At 39.0% G+C, this 17,862-nt stretch overlaps 1 protein-coding gene across 3 annotated transcripts in view; it reads right to left on the bottom strand.

The window, feature by feature from the left end:
• Nucleotides 1–17,442, bottom strand: part of LOC132381142 (TBC1 domain family member 22B-like) — a 346,281-nt gene extending 328,839 nt beyond the window's left edge. For 2 of the 3 annotated variants that reach the window (XM_059950412.1, XM_059950414.1), the window contains exons 1-2: nt 17,231–17,442; nt 12,032–12,088 (exon numbers count right to left, since the gene is read on the bottom strand). In XM_059950412.1, the coding sequence (XP_059806395.1) occupies nt 12,032–12,088; nt 17,231–17,286 (113 nt within the window). In that variant the 5' untranslated portion in view covers nt 17,287–17,442. The remainder of the gene's footprint in view (nt 1–12,031; nt 12,089–17,230) is intronic. The other variant, XM_059950413.1, reaches the window with a different exon arrangement.
• Nucleotides 17,443–17,862: the final 420 nt, after the last annotated feature.

The raw sequence follows: 17,862 nt of genomic DNA, 5'->3' as shown, positions 1-17,862 counted from the left end.
ACAGTTCTAACATATCAATTCAGAAATTGAGAATATAAAATTTTAAATCACAAGGTATGGATGAAAAGGAAACAAGTTTTCCTGTGAACCTATCAACTGTCAACAGTGCATGGAAAACAAGGTCCCTAGTGAGCATCAAGGGTGCACAAAAATCAGGCCCATTGAGACAAATGCCAAAATAATCAGGATTTCCAAATCACACGGTGGATTATTGTTATTTTTCCTGCTTCTTATAATATAAGCAAGAGGTCAGACAGCATCTATGGAAATGAGCAAACAGTCAACATTATGGGCAGAGACCCTTCTTCACGACTGGAAAAGAAGGGAGAAAACACCAGAATAAAAAGGTGGGGGAGGACAGCTGGAAGGTGATAGGTGAAGTCAGGTGGGCAAGAAAGATAAAGGGCTGGAGAGTAAAGAACCTGATGAGAGGAGTGGACCATACAAGAAAGTGAAGGAGGGGTGACACTGGGGGAGGTGATAGGCAGGTGATGAGAGGCAAGAAGCCAGAGTGAGAAATGAAGAGGAGAGGAGCAGGAAATTATTTTTTTTAAACCGGAATGAGAAATCGATATCCATTCCATCATGTTGGAAATTACCCAAACAAAATACATGTTACCCCTCCACCTAAGGGTGGCCACATCATGGTACAAGTAAAGGCTATGGACCAACAAGTCAGAAAAGGAAGCTGAATTAAAATGTTTGGCCACCAAGAAGTTCCACTTTTAGCAGATAGAGCAGAGGTGCTCAACAAAGCGGCCCTCAATTTACGACAGGACTCACCAATACATAGGAAGCCGTGATAGGAGCACCGAAAACAATGGATGACCCCAGCAGATTCACAAAGTGTTGCCTCACCTGGAAGAACTGTTAGGGTCCCTGAACGGCGGCAAGGGAGGAAGTGAATGGACAACAATAGCACTTCAGCCGATTATAGAGAAAGTCCCTATGGAGATGGTAGAAGTTGCAGATAATGCATTGGATGAGGAGACTAATGGGGTGATAGGTTAGGGCAAGAGGAACTTCATCCCTGATAAGGCATTAGGAAGATGGAGTGAGGGCAGCATCAATGGTGGAGGAAGGGAAGTCCCCATCTTTAAAGGATAACATCTCTGATGCCCGGAAAGGAAAGCCTCATCCTGGGAACAGATATGGCAGAGACAAAAGAACTGAGAAAGGGGAATCGCAAGTTTACATGAAACAGAATAGGAAGAGGTAGTCAAGATAGCTGTGGCAGTCAGTAGGTTTGTAAAAGATATTCAATAGTCCAAGTATACAAGATTGACTGGAGTTGTCTACAGATATTCTGGCTGTAATTATGCATAATAGGAGATTATAGAGTCATAGAACAGTACAACATGAATATAGTTCCTTGAGTAAATGAGTCCATGCCAACCATATTCCCACCAAGCCCCTCAGTCCAATTTACCATTAGTGTTGTAAGGCTGTAAACTGCCTCCCTGATAACATGAAAGCTCCCCAAAACACTTCCATCTGTTTCTTGATTTTTGCCTCTAATCACCGAGGAATATGGTTATAAGTACCCAATTACTGAAAGCAGCAAACAGATTTGAGACATACAACATGGAAACAGGTCCTTCGGCCCAACTCATCCACGCCAACTGTTGTTGTCCAGCAAGCTAGACTCATCTGGCCATGCTTGGCCCAGTGCCTTCTAAACCTCTCAGCCACCATTTCTGACAACTTCATTCTAATTTTGCACTACCTGTTCCTTGAAATTGCTGTCCCTGATGCCCGTTTAAAATCTCTTGCCTGAGTTTTGCCCTCTAGTTTTTAAACACACCCTCTCTAGGGAAAATATTTTGTGCTTTCACCTTGGCTATGCCCCTTGCAATTTTATATACCTCTATCAGTCACTCTTCAGTCCATGCTTGTGGGAAATGAGTCCTAGTCTCTGCAACCCATCCCTGTAACTCAGGCTCCCAAATCCAAGCAACATATTGGTAAATCACTTCTGCAACATTTAAAAGTCATCTATACAGGTAAATGGATAGGTTTAGAGGGCCATGGGACAAAAATGGGTTGATCGGACTGACTCACTGGGCAACTCATGGATGAGTTGGACCAAAGAGTTTGCTTCCCTGCTGTATGACTCTATGAGTCCATTTTCTTTATATCTTTCTCCCTTATCTAGGATAGTTGATACAAGTGTAAATTTACCCTAACCTGCAAAGATTGAGACTATCTACTCTACCCACATTCTTTTAGAAGATCACAATTCCACACCCTTCTCCACCTTCTATTAGTCTCCTTTGTTCCATGAAAACTGTCCCACCCAAGCCCTCCAATAAAGGTGTATAGGGGGTTTCTTCTTTTTTCTTTGTTACTGTTGGGAAAGGGTTTCTTTGTTTTGTTAAAAGCAGGAATGTTTCTTTGTTGCGAGAGAGTGCTGGGAGAATTGTATTCCTTTGTAAATGAAATGGGGATTAATGTTCTTTCTTCTGAGTCTGTAAGCTTTTGTTGCCGGGCTTTTGGAGAGATCGGAGCGAGGGGGGTCGAGAGAGAGGACGCAATGCTGTAAGCTGGGCGAGGATCGGACCCCAAGCGGGGGTCCGGGCCGGGAGGTACTCCGAGGAGGTGGGGATGAAGCTAGATGTGCTTGGTTGTCCACTCGGAGGGTTCTGAGCTGCGAGTCGAGGAGTTCGGAGGGAATCAAATGGTGGCCAGAAGACTTCAGAAATTGAGCTCCAACGGTTGTGCATGAAGTGGTTTGGACTTTGAGAAGTTTGGCGCCTTTTCTTTATTTTTTCTCTTCATATATACTGTATCTTTATTAATCACTTAGTTATAGTAACCTTTATAAATTGTACTCATTTAATCGCATATGGTGTACTGTCTGTTTTTGGGCGAGGCGGGGACATCACACAGCATCCACACCAGCTGATTACCCAGTTTGGCGGGGCCGAAGGCTGCTCCCCCTAGACGAGAACGAGTGTGAGCGAGCCTGAGGTGACCCAGGGGGTTACAAAGGTAAAACAGCATCCCAATTCCTTGACTCAAAGCCTCGTACAATGAAGGCAAGCATGTCATTTGCTTTCTTCACCACTATTTATTTGATGTTACTATTTTTAAGGAATTAAGTATGTGTAATCCAAAGTCTTACTGTTCAATAACACTCCCTGCCATTCAGTGTACACACTGACCTGGTTTAACTTCCAAAATGCATTGCCTTGTACTTATCCAAGTTAAATTCTAAAAGATTTCTCATACTCTTTCCCAATGGATTCAGATCCTATTGTAATTTTAGGCAATCTACTTCTCTCTGCTGTACCACCAGTTTATGTCTTACTAAGCATGCAATCTATGCTCCTTTCCATGTCATTAATATACAAGATATATGATGGACAACTCTGATTACAGATCTCCAACCTGGAAAACAATCCTTCACTCCCAGCCTCTGCACCCTACACATAAAGGGCTATCTTACCCTGGATCATAGGTATTCTACACTTCTGAGCAGCCCACTACATGTGACATGGTCAAAATTCTCGCAAAACTCCACATAGATAATGCCCATCACCCTACCTCATGAACCTCTTGGTCACTTCCTCCAAAATACACTCAAAGTTGAGATATGATTTCCTAAAGACAAAGCCAATGTGACTAATCCCAATTAGTTCTAAAAATGGTAAAAGGCTGCAGCATGCTGCTGTGCAGAAGGATTTGCGAGTGCTTGCATGTGCATCACAAAAGGCTGGTTTGCAGCTGCAGCAAGAATGTAAATGGATTGCTTGTCTTCATTGCTAAAGGGATTGAATTTAAGAACAGGGAGGTAATGCTACAACTGTATCGGGTAACTAGTGAGGCCACATCTGGAGTGCTGCGAGCAGTTCTGGTTTCCTACTTGAGGCTTTGGAGGCAGTGCAAGGGAGGTTCACCAGGCTGATTCCAAAGATGAGGGGGTCAGACTATGAAAAATTGAACTGTTTGCGATTGTACTCACCAGAATTTAGAAGGATGAGAGGAGATCTTATAGAAACGTATAAAATTATGAAAGGGATAGATAAGATAGAGGCAGAAAAGTTGTTTCCACTGGTAGGTGAGACTAGAACTAGGGGACATGGCCTCAAGATTTGGGGGAGTAAATTTAGGACTGAGATGAGGAGGAACTGTGGGTTCACCAAAAAGTAATGAATCTGTGGAATTCTCCGCCCAATGAAGCAGTGGAGGCTGCCTCCGTCAGTACATTTAAGATAAAGTTGGAAAGATTTTTGCATAGTAGAGGAATTAAAGTTTATGGGAAAAAGGCAGGTAGAGGGAGATGAGTCTATGGTCAGATCAGCCATGATCTTATTGAATCGCACAGCAGGCTTGTCAGGCCAGGTGGCCTACTCCTGCTCTTATTTTATATGTTCTATGTTCCACCTTGCTTAAAATTGTATTCTAGTTTTTACGTGGAGCGAGACTTTTGTCCTTGTTAAAAATTCTTATTCTCTAGTCTTATTTCAATTACTTCCTTCACCAGTTGGTCCCAAAAGCCAACTTCTGTGCTGTCAAAGTCAATCCTGCTACCACTGATTTCTCCAGGTAACCCACATGGACACAACTCCCATGTTCCTTAATGTGAGTTTCTACCGTGCGCCCCATCTAGCCGATATACGCTGCTCCTCATTCACAGAGAATCCTGCTAAACTGGGTCAAAACTATTTCAGACCCAGAGAGTCTCAATGAGGAAATAAGACAAGTAGACATGACATTCCTGCAGAATAGCTAGTAGACAAAGAAAATCAATCAGGCTCTCAAAAAGGCCAATGGAAAAACCAGGAAACCTAACAATGAGGAGAAACCTGTTGCTACTCCCATCTTTCCTATATTTCCACGGTTTCTGGAAGGATCTCCAGGATCCATATGGTAGCTCAAATCCCAACTTATGCAGATCAAAGATGACCTGGGACTCAAGATGGCTGGCATTTACAGGATTCCCTGTGAATGCAGAGCAGCGCACATTGACACAGTGAAAACCCACATCAAAGAGCATAGGTGGTGTATCCATTTGGGTCACCTGGAGAAATTGGCAGTGGCAGAACATTACATATGCAATGACCACAGGATTAACTTTGATAGCACAAAATGACTATGCCATGCCAATGGCTTTTGGGACTACTTGGGTGAAGGAACTAATTGAAATAAGAATAAGAAAGACGAAGGTCTCGCTCCAAGTAAGAACTGGAATATGATTTTAAACAAGGTGGGACAGCAGATACCTGATTGGTTAGTCTTCAACTAGTCAGGAGGGACGGATGGCAGGAGTTGAGTATATTTACTACTGGACTATACACTCGTAGCCATCATCCCTGATGAAGGTGGCAGAGTTCGTCATCAAAACATATATTAAAATTGACACATGGACCCAGCTGGAAGCCTGGGAAAAGTTTATGTGCCTTCCAATAACTTTCCCACCACTGGTTTAAGCCTTTAGCTTCCAGGCTTGTTCTTTTGGTCCTTACATTAAGACACTATATTTATTATCCTCCAGCCTTCCAGCAGCTTTTGAGATATCAAAAAGGACACAAGTGGCATTTCATACCGAGCAAACAAAACTGAAACACAGATTATAAATGATATTTGAAGAGCAGCTAGGACTAGGCTCCACCAAGTTTGACCTCAATAACCTATCCTCTGCAATACCTGCATTAGATGACCTTGTTAATTAACTCAATTGGATGGAATACACATATTGAGCATTAGAGCTTCCTACAGGTAAACTGGAGCAAATGGCCACTGAACTGGATGAAAATCAGCAGGAACAGGCAGGCAATCCCCATATATTAATGCTAAAATTCCATTCCATGACATTATTCTACAGACAAAGAACTTCACCTCATGATTTGACAGTGTCTTCTGCCAGCAAGAGAAATATGAACTAACCTTCTGCTGGCAAGTGGACTCTGCTTGGTTTTTTTGGTCATGTCTCAGCAGAGCCGTCTGCAAGCAGAAACTAAGCTTCAAGCTACTGATCAGGAAGCCTCCATCCCGATAGCCTTCGACACCCTGTGCTGTCAAAAGCATAACATAAAAATAGGTGTAGGTTATTCAACTACTCATCTGCTTCACCATTTAAGTTCATAGCTGATCTTCTACCTCAATTCTACCTTCCCTTGTTAATCGTATTTTCCTCAATATCCAATACATATCAATTTCCTGTCTGGATATATTCACTGAGCCCACACACTTCTCTTAGGTACAGAACTCCAAAGTAAATCTCAGCCTAAACAGTTGTCCAAATCAGAAGACGATCATCATTGCATCAAGCCTGAAAAGAACTTTGAGCATGTTAATGACCGCACTACTTATTTCTTTAAATTCCATAGACTGTAGGCCCAATTAATTAATGTCTCATAGGAACAAATCATCGCCACCTGATTCTAGGAATCAGAAACTGAAAGATTGTTTTCAACGATAAACAGAGGCAAAATAACAGTTGATATTAAATTAAAAATTACTTACATTTAAAAATCACTTTACTAAATTGAATGTTAAAGTACGGCAAAAAGAAAATCACTTTCACTTCCCATTTCTACCCAGGCCAGCATGCAGCTACTGGACCTAATAAAGTGTAGCTGGCCTCCCATCTCAGAACAACAGAGTCGCTCCCAGAACTCAGTATTAAGTTTAGCAGTACAGCAAGAGAACAGGCATGCTGTCATCTGACCTCCCTCGCATTCCACGCTTCTGAGCTGCAATATAGGTGCAACTGAGGAATGTACATCTTGGAAGCCTGCAAACGATCCTGTGCAATTCATCAGAACATAAATACACTGCTTACCTTTCTATGGAACAACCTTTTCCTGAAAATATTCATTCATGACAAAGTTTGGTGAAGGATATGATATCTTTGGAAACTAGTCTTGTTTCATTAATTGTTTACTGATACAGGTATTACATTCAAGATTCGAGTATACAGATTGATTTTGTCTTCAGTCTTCACTATGGATGTGAAAACTGAGCACTTCACCATCACCCAAAGACACTGAACAGGCATTATTGCAATGTCACTAGAAAATTCTCCATATCACCTGAGAACTGTCACCTGTATCCTTATCAGAGCAGAATCCGAATCAGTTTTAATATCACTGGTATGTCATGAAATTTGGTGTTTTCTGCTAACAGGACATAGCAATACATAATGTAATTTATAGTTAGAACTATTAAGTATAAAAATTTAACCCAGTAAGCACAGATATTAATTGCACTATAGTGATGTTCAACTCTTGACATCTAAAGTATTAGATACACATGTCACTAAGAACACACATGGTGATCAGAGGAAGTGCTAAAAAACAATGGAAGTGTACTGTACCTCAAGAAAATTGACATGAACACACTAAGTTGGGAAGAACAGTTCACCAACCAATTACAAGCAAACAGGAGCCCAGTTGGAAGAGAAACTTCAAGCCCTCAAACCAAAAGGATCCAGAAAGGATTAGTAAGGAAACCCTGACCATCCTATAACAGTTCCATTTAAAAATAAAGTAATTTCAATTTACAGAGTCATCTCAGGATCTCATAGCAAACCAGAATGGAGATTATCCTCATGGCAATGAATTATGAAAATACCTGTATCTAGAACTAGTACTTTTGGTAAGAAAGTGTAACTCATGATGATACACATGATAAAATAAACCACAATTTTGATTCTACCATACTGTGTGGAATCCACTTCTGCAATAGAACCTTCAAAGACTTCCATAAGTAATAATCCTGGAAAATTAATTTCTTCAACACAAGCTTTTCTTATGTAGCTTCGCTATATGGCAAAGCGTCCTACTGTATCAAGTCAGAGAGCAAGCTGAATTCAGTGTGGCTCAAAAGTGGGCACTTAAAAGTGTCACATTAAGGGCAAAACAACATCTTTTAGATTTGGGATAAAAACAAATTTACCCCTTCAAAATGGCTTGGTTGTCCTAAACACTAGACATCAAACATACATTTTAAAAAATAGAAAATTCACTCACACACCAAACAGGAAGAAGACGGTACAAAGAACAAGGTGGCTACATGGGTGTTTTTTTTAAGATATAAAAATAATAGGAAGTTATGGGAGAGTTTTGAGGAGCAACTAGAAAGTGGCTTTAAGCAGAACTGCTCCAATTTCTGGGTACCGTAAATTCTAGTGTATAAGCTGAGAATTTGGCCCTAAATTTTGGTCCTAAAATTAGGGGTCGGCTTATACAGAGGGTGCCAACTTTGGAAAAACGAATACACGGAAGACAGGTCAAATATATTGGCTGTTTTTGAGTCAAATTGTCACTGTCGACACATGAATTCTTTGGTTTGTTTAAACTCACATCCAATGGCTGTAGCACAGACATCAAACCACCAGAGATGACTGCAATGTCCGTATTTTCAACTTTCAATGCTGGTTTTGTCTCACTTGACAAGTGCGCTTTGAACGTGTCCCAGACAAGTAGCGACTTTTCCATCCTGCAACTTTCGGGATGTCGACGCCACACCTCTTTAACCCAGTTCAAGCCACCCACTTCGTCCATCCAGCAGCATTCTTGAACGTAAACAACACCCTTTTTCTGAGCAATCTTTGTTTCTTGTCTCAGCACAAGATCACGTCTATTCATCAATCGGGTGCACCAACTTCATGTAGCTTTGAAATTTTCATTGACCTCACAGTGATTTTCGTCCCATTTCAACGCTTGAACTCAAATCATTTCTCTGGTAACAATGTATCCAGACGATCGCTGGTGATTCACCTGCTCTAAAACTTTTTCTTCCAGTTCTGGCCACTGGCATGTTTTCCCACAGTTGTACATTTCGCCTTTGGCAATTCCCTCAGCGTGTCCTCTACCCTTCTCCACTCTCTCAATCTCTCTCGTTTACACTAAACTTCTTAGCAGCTGCAGAATTATTTGTTCCTTTAAGCAAAATCAACAACCTTCAGCTTGAAGCCAGCATTATAACGCAATTGTTTTAATCTTTTGTACATGGTGGTCGCAAACTCAATACTGAGTACACGTACTGATCCCACCACCCCGTGTTATGTTTTAACGAGATTACGATGGACGCTAAATGGTTTCACAGGGGTTACATTTCAAAGGATTCTTTTCCATTGGAAACCTAATCCAAAATTCCTCTCCTTGATTTATTTATTAAATATTCGCCTATAACACTCTACAATGTGTAGGCCTGTTTTCTTAGCAGATACTAGTTCACAAAATTTCCAGGGTCCGGATCCGGCAAAGCTGAGTACTGGCATGTGAGATCTTGTGATCTTTTCTGGTTAAATCAAAAACCTCTACAAAAGGGGTTAGCTTATACAAAGGTAACATGAAAAAGGCACTTTTTTTAACCTTGAGAATGGGGGGGGGGTCGGCTTATACTCCAGAATATACGGTAGTCACCAGGATAAATGTTTTGAAGATAATCAAGGTTTAAATATTTCACACAAGGTCAAGTAATCAAAGAGAGGGAAAAGCTAATCAAATATGTTCTAGAATTCCGAGTAATGCTACTGCACTAGCCTTGACTATTCTATACGAACTCCCAACCCCGCAAACCCCACATCCAACAACAGAACTCAGAAGAATAATTTATTCTATTTTTTTTACCAGATCCGACACTCGCAACGTATCAATACAAGCAGAATCACTGGGAACTGTGGTGTGGATTGGTCTCTGTTAGAAACTTGCATTGAAACAGCCCATTTACTTTCCTACACCCCTCCCCCCTTCGAGAGGCATATTTACATTAAAAAAATTGAACCGAAATTTATAATCAGGATGGCAACTGTACCAAAATGTAACCACTTACATTTATAAGCCTATAAAAATAATTTTGAAACTTCAATGAACAGAGAGCTCAAGAGCAAAACTCCTTCACCCCCTAGTATCAAGTTTCCAATTTTTTTTTTCATTTTTTATTTCTATAGTAACCTGCTGATACAGAGAAACAGGTGGATCCCAAACCAATTTTTCCCATCATATTCCTTTTTAACAAAAAATATTTGCAGCAATTAGCATAACTGAGTAAAACTGTGCATGGGAGACAGAGGTTTGTATATTTAGGAAATTACAGTGGATTCCGGTTAATTAGGACACATCGGGACCAGGACATTTTGACCCACTGACACGCACACCTCGTCTAACTTAAATGGGAAATCACTGATTGCTTCATGCTTTTTTTGGGGTGTGTTCCCTGTTGCCCCTCATGTAATGCCCATTCTTCTCACAGTTTATCTTACTAATGTACCAAGTGTGTGGTTATAGATTTTGCCACTCCAGTTATCTCTACCAGCTGACAATGAGTGGCATTAGACGAATGGCTTATAATTTGGTCCAACGGGGTTATTTCTTCAACTAATGTTAAATCTTTTCATGGCAAGGGTCTCAAGTTTCTTTGGTCAAATTTTTTTTTTTTTTTTTAAATATCACTACTTTCCAAATCTACAATAGTCAACCCAAATGGATAACAGAGCACAAGCAAACAACTGAAAACACAAAATGCTGGCAGAACTCAGCAGGCCAGACAGCATCTATGGGAGGAGGTAGTGACGACAACTGACACAGCTGTATGCTCTAAGCATGATGTAGTGTCCAACAGCGAAACAAGTGGCCATGACTGACCAGCTCTGGACCGAATTAGGCAGCATAGTGTCCTAAGTAAACAAAGGGAACCCAGGTTCTTTAAGAATTGTCCCAAATCAGGATACCCCAATTAACTAGAATCTACTGCATACTCCTTGATTATTGACACACATTTCCAATACATCAAAACAATCTCAAATAATTGAAAACAACCATACAAATCCAAGTAATCTAGAACAAGCCCAAATACTCCAGTTGCAGCAATACTTTCATGCATCATACACATATATATACACACACACACACACACACACAGTGGCCACTTTATTAGATACCTCCTGTACCTAATAAAAGAGGACACGGTGTATGTTTGTGGTCTTCTGCTGTAACCCATCTGCTTTACGATTCAATATGCGTTCAGAGATGCTCTTCTGCACACCATGGTTGTAACACATGATTACTTAAGTTACTCTCGCCTTCCTGTTAGCTTGAACCAATCTGATTATTTTCTGATCTGATTAACAAAGCACTTTCACCTGCAGAACTGCCACTCACTGGATTTTTTTTTTGGGGGGGGGGGGGTTTGCACCATTCTTTGTAAGCTCTAGAGACTGTTGTGCTGAAAATACCAGGACAACGGCAGTTTCGGAGATACTCAAACCATTTTGTCCGGCACCAACAATCATTCTATGGTCGGACATTTAGATCACATTTCTTCCCCATTCTGATATTTGATCTGAACAACTGAGCCTGTTGACCATGTCTACATGCTTTTATGCACTGAGTTGGTGCAACATGATTGGCTGATTAGTTAGTTGCATTAAAAGGTGTACAGGTGTAAATAATATAGTGGCTGCTGACCGTATGCTTTGGAAAGGTAAATTTAAGATTATCCCTATTGACAGATTAGACATGAGATGGTAGATTGGCCAAAAAGTAGATGTGCCTACAAGTGTGAGGTTAGTAATACATAACAGCATTATGTAAAAGAAAAAGTAACTGAATGTGTCTGCAAACACAAATCCCACTGTCATGTTCTAACAAATGTGCAACCGCTCTTAAAACGGCAATTACAATCTCTTGATGACACTTGAAACATGTTTCAAAACTCTCACATTTTGTAACAGTAACTGGAATGAAGAGGCTTTGAAAAATAAGCATCCTGCACCAGATTCCTGCCAAATCAATCCCATTATAGTCACTAACCATTAATGTCTGGTCTGCCTTGTCAATACAGATTTTCAGTGTGAAATTCCATCTACCCTCCAACTCCAACGTTGAGCTACAAAGTTATTCTGTGTTTACTTTGATTGCCATATGAAAATGAAATCCTAATCATGCAGATGGTCTTTTACTCTACATAATTTTTCCATCACTTTGTAAAGTTCTGGCTATATTCACAGAACGAAGGTTATTATGCTGAAAATGTATTTCATATAATCACAAGAGAACAATGAATTATGCTGCAAACCTACTTTTTGTGTAGCCGGGGATCAAATGGGGGATGCTGTGCTCCATAAACTTGTTGTATACTAAGGAAAGAAAAAGAGAAGAGAAAGACATGCCATATAAGTGTAAAAACGGAATAAAGCAAGCATCGTTTACACTTCATACAGAAAATCTGGAGGAAAAATCCGATTCATTGCATTAATGTATTGCATGTATAGAATTTAGAGTCAAGATCTTCCCAAATGAAAGGAAGCACTGCAAATAAAAGGAGCTGTGAAAGTACAGAAGAAATAGCACTCTTTCTCACTGCAATGAAATTTGTTGCATAATGCAATGCCGTGCGTTTTCTAATTACAAATAACAGCTAAAATGAAAGACAGTGGAGAGAAATAAACCTGTGTATAAATTAGATCTTTGAACAACACTGCTCAGAGAATGATGCAAGCCCTTCAACTGCAATTCAATTCTACAACCACATACGGATCAAATACTATCCCTTAACATAACCCAACTGTAATTTTTGTCCAGTTCTATTTAATTTCAAGAGGAATTAAGAAATACACCAACATGAAACACTATACAAATATGGTGAAAAATCAGTATGCTCAAGACCACAAAAGTAATAAGGGACATGAAATCCTCTACTATCATCACATTTATATTGATTAAGAGAGACTCATCGAACATTGGGTGATGAAAAAAGATGTACAAATATCACAGAATGGATATGAACTGTGAATTACATGCAAATTATCTATTTTAAAAAGGCATCACTAAGTTAATTCTGACTTCATAAACTACATGTTTTCTTTAAGTCAAAGATTAGAATTAGAATCAAAAACATCAATGAGAAAGACAGCATTCCTCTGGTAGAGTACAGTGTTGTTAGCATCTCCTTTAACATATCAGTTGGCAATCAAGAATCCCTTCCTTGAGGACTACCACAAATAGTAAAGGTGAAGCAATGTCTTGGCTCAAGCTGTATCACTTGTAGAACAACAAAAATCAGTTTTAGTATCAATGCCAAAGTTTGAGACATCCAATAGGCAAGGGATGCTTTATAAAATGGAAAATTACGACTTACACTTTAGCAATTATTAAATCCAAATACAAAGCAGAGCAGAATTTTCATAGTTAAGAAAATTAAAGTTTCAAGTACATGAAGTGAAGGGTAATCTGGGTCCTGGATGCCGCTCAGGTTATATGCAAATAATCAGCTTGAACAATACTCATTTGCTTTGTCCATTTTTTGTTTATATAACTTAAAGCAATAACTAACTATATGCTCCAGAATTATGATAAATCCAAATCACTTCCAAAGCACAGAGGTACTCGTTGATCATTGGTTATACCAACTTCATACAAAGCACAATTTGACTGTACTAGAGCAAAGCAATCTGTTAGCTTGAAAATTAGCAGGAATCTTTCATTCTAGGTAAGTACATCACAAATTAACCCCTTATATTTTCCAATTTACAGAGCAGCTAAAATGACACATGTACAACATTTATGTCTGCTGATAACAAGTCTCAACATTGACTACTAAACTAATTGTAATTTGTGAACTTCAAATAAACTCAATTGATAAACTTGATCTTGACATTCTGGTCCTCTGTCAATACTTCTGTACTAAAAAAATGATAAATCAGATATATGGTCACCTTACCAGGTACCTGTAAACTTCCTCAACTGTGACATATCATTGTGTGTGGCCATTAAAACAGCTTTAGGTAAGATTATACGTCTGTGATGCAAGTATAATGGCAATGAGCTATGAAATAATTCAATTAATCCACGATACCATGTAGAAGCCACTGTGGAAGAAAAACCTAGTTGTCAAACCTAATTACAGAGTAACTCTTTTATCCAGGTAACAAACAGGTTCCATTCATTTGAAGATATCCACATATTCAAAAAAAAACAGTAACTTACTCACAGAAACTGGTGCATGATTGCCAATAAATCTGAAAATACGAAAAAAAATCACTCCACAGTGCTGTAATGAATGGCATCAAAGCACTTAAGATCGATAAAACAATTACTAAAACTGGCAAAAGAAAAATCTAGATCTGCCATTTGTAAGAACAAACTTATTTATGAATATCAGACTTCTGAATTTAACGATATTGTTTCTACGTATGGATTGCCTATAAATTGGATGCCTTAACCCAAAAGCACCATGTACCCACTTTCTTTTGGTAAACAACTAATTCTTATTGCAATATGACAGCTGAAGACCCTAACTCATCAAACTACTGAACAGAAAAATAATGTAATAAGAAAATAAAATTATGTGCTGAAATTAAAACATGGGATTTCAGTTACTGGAAATTATCTCTATTTCAGTTACATTACAATAGTTTAAGAAACACACACCTAAAAAGCATATTAAAATGGTACAGTTTGATTCAATTTAGGTCTTTCTACAAACCAAATGATAATTTGCTGTTCAATACTACACAAAAGCAAACACACTGATATGCTTTCAGAGGAAAGTTTGAAGAAATCAAAAATATTCAAAAACCAGTAACTTCCTCTCAGATGTTGTTGGATGATTTTTCTGATGGCTGAGCAGCATCGTAGAACCTCATTCTCCACAATCAAATCAGAACAATGCAACATGGAAAACAGCCATTTAGCCCATCATGTTCAAGTTGGCCAATCACCCATTTCATCCACTTCACATTGCAAAAAGCTCTTCTCCTTTACCCAACCCATTCTACCTGAACAAAATGCCCTAATCTGGGGAAAAGTGCAAGAGAATATCAGTTTCACCTAGAAACATCACGTGGATCTCTAAGTGGCAAGAAGAGACAGAAACTGCACCTCCTGCCAAAAGAAGGAAAATAGTTTGTGGATATGGATGGCTAAACCAGGGAGAGAATGGCCCCTTCAAAATACTGAACAAGATGGGAAAAGAAAATATACTGGTAATGGATTTCCATCGGAGCTGGCAGAAATTATGAGGGGTAATCCACTGAATGGAGAAAGAAGAGGGCAAAGCAATCCTATTGTGTTTGTGTGGAAGAAGAGGGCATTAATCGAACTGTAGTAAGTCTAGGTGAAGTGTTAAGGATGCAGTCTTTGGAGTTAATCATGCATTTAATAATTTCACATTACAACTTTTAGGTTTTCACCATCCAGTTACTAACAACAACAAAAAAGATGAGGATGTTTCTAAGCCTAGCTTTAAAGTAAATCCCAAAAACCACAAGTTGTAAATCTGGTATAACAATGTAAAATTGCATACAAGACAATTGTTAGTAATCCATGTCAAGCAGAAACTTTATCAGTATCTTAGAAGATAGATAATGTCACCTCCACATTAAAGTTGTACAGACATCCAATAAGTTTAATTGAACAACAAAAGGCAAAGAGACAGACAAATCAGCACCTGTTTTACTGCTTTAGAAATGCATAATTTCACACCCACAGAACTACTGTGCTACACAGCACATAATATTCCATTTAATTCACATGGCATACTAGTGATAAATTGTCATTTCAAAGCATAACTAGCATGGTGCTGTCCCAATAGGAAGCTGCTGAACTTTGAGCAGCTTAAAAAAATAACCTAGCTTATTGAGGAAAATGTTCGCTATTAACTATGAAACATGCAAGTGTCACAAATCCAGGACGCCAATTTATTAATTAAATGTCTCAAATCCACAGTGTTTGCCTACACAATTAAGTTTCATGCCAAACGAACAAGCTCTTTTGGTCCTAATGCAAACTTAGCAGAAGATTATCAAAGCACTTCACAAGTGTAACATTTAATCATTAACAGCCTGGATCAGATCCCTGTGCACGCAAACAAACATTTACAGCTGAACGTCAAAAATGTTGGAGAGAGATAATGTGAAATGTAACATCCAATAACATGTACCTGACAGGACGTTTACATGAAATAACCTGAAGAAACAAGCAAACAGCAAATTAAATGAGAATGAAAATACTAAATAGACTTTATTTTCGTGTAACTGTTCTGTTCCACAAAATGGCAGCTGAGCTTTAAAGTCAAGAGATTACTGAATCCTTGAATTATTATAAATTACACTAATTGTACTTAAACCCCACGTGTGCCATTGACATGCAAAGATTCATGGGAATGCAATATATGGGACTTTAACATATTTATAGCCACCTATTTAAATTATACATCCACTGTACTCATATGGAAACACAACCACCTGCAGATTCCCCTCCAAGTTGTACACTGTACTCCTTCAATGTCTCAGTCAATAGCAGTTTGGACACAGCCTTCATCAGGGCTACAACTGTAAGAGAAAGTGGCTTACTCCATCTTTTTCAAGAGTATTTGGAGTAGGCAATAAACAAGGGCTTTGCCAATTACACCCACATCTCAATGAACAAAAAAAAAAATAAGCAATAAACTACAAAAGTTTAACAAGAATTTAAATCCACACATAGAATGTAAACAAACTTAATGGAGACTGAACACCCACTAACACCAACTGAACAAAACACAGCGTGATCTCACACATTTTCATTAAATAGGCATTTTCCTTCAAAAAAATATCATTGGCATTGCAAGATTTAAAATATTCAGAAAATTAACAAAACAAGTTTTTTCAAACCTACTGAGAGACAAAACTTCTTATTTGTGATAAGCTTATTTATCTTGTGATAGCATTCTGATGCAGAATCTATACAAAATGGATTACAGATTGAAATTTTAACGAGGATGGTAACTGACAAGTAGTAGTTATGCAAATAACTAATTAGAGATGGTTTTCCATTTTTGGTTCTTTTTGAAGTATCAGATCTCAACGCAGACGTTACATTGTATCATTCTAGAAAGCCTGATATAAAACTAGTCATATCAAAAGTTGAACAACATTGTAATCAGATGTAGGGTTCAGTGAAAGTCAAAATAAAAAAAACTAACTAGATGCTTTCTGACAAGGCAGCCAGCCTATGCTAAGATTTCCATCGTCTCCACTCTATACAGAAGTTACTTTGAAAGGTATTAAAAATGCATCAGTAAAATATGACACTGAAAAGAACTACACAGTGCCACGGGGGCTAAGACCTGACAAACAATTCTGCCTTTGTGCTCCCAATAAAACAAATTGCTAAAAGGGGATTGCATGCTTGTAATCTCAAAAGCAAACACTAAAGCGAAATAAGCAGCAGGGTGAGGGTGCAGGAAATTATTGCAAAAGGCATCAGCCGTCCCGGAGTCAGTGAACGAGAACACGAACCTTCCGGGAACCTTGCTGTTCCGCTTCCAGAACTGCCTCCTGTTTTCATTCGCCATGACACTCTCCTCTCACAATTTCCGGTTTAAAATTATCCGAACTGCGACTGGAAAACCGAAGCAGTAAAGCGAACCACCACATCAAAAAACGGTTAAAATTTGAAATAAATCCCCACAAACTATACGACAAGCAGCCATGTTGGCGAGCGGTGTCAATGCTCCTTTCTCATTGGCCGGGGTAGACATCCTGCACCGGTCTGCCCAATTAGAGTGCGTAATATTTCCAGGTGCGCCGTCTCCTTGACGATTGAAAGAGTTGATTGACATGTGGATCTGGGCAGGTGTCCCCGGTGGGGCCATTGATCTCAGCTGTCAGATTACTACAATGATTAAACACCAGATGGAGAGATTAAATGACTTTATATGACCAGTGTTGGCAGACTATTGTTTTATAAACCCTCTTCTGCCTTAATAGCACCGTGATAGCAGGCTACAAAATTTAAAAATATGCAGACATCTGAATTCTGAAATGAAAACAAAAACTCCCGGCATGTAAACAGCTTCTGTGCAATGGAGAGGGAGTTGCAGCTTCACTTTGATTGGTAAACTTCTTCAACAAGATTCTTCACAGTCATC

The sequence above is a fragment of the Hypanus sabinus genome, chromosome 25 (genome assembly GCF_030144855.1).
Source record: "Hypanus sabinus isolate sHypSab1 chromosome 25, sHypSab1.hap1, whole genome shotgun sequence".
Classification (NCBI taxonomy): Eukaryota; Metazoa; Chordata; class Chondrichthyes; order Myliobatiformes; family Dasyatidae; genus Hypanus; species Hypanus sabinus.
Note: the sequence above shows the minus strand (reverse complement) of the source record. Positions and strands in the feature narration are given on the sequence as shown.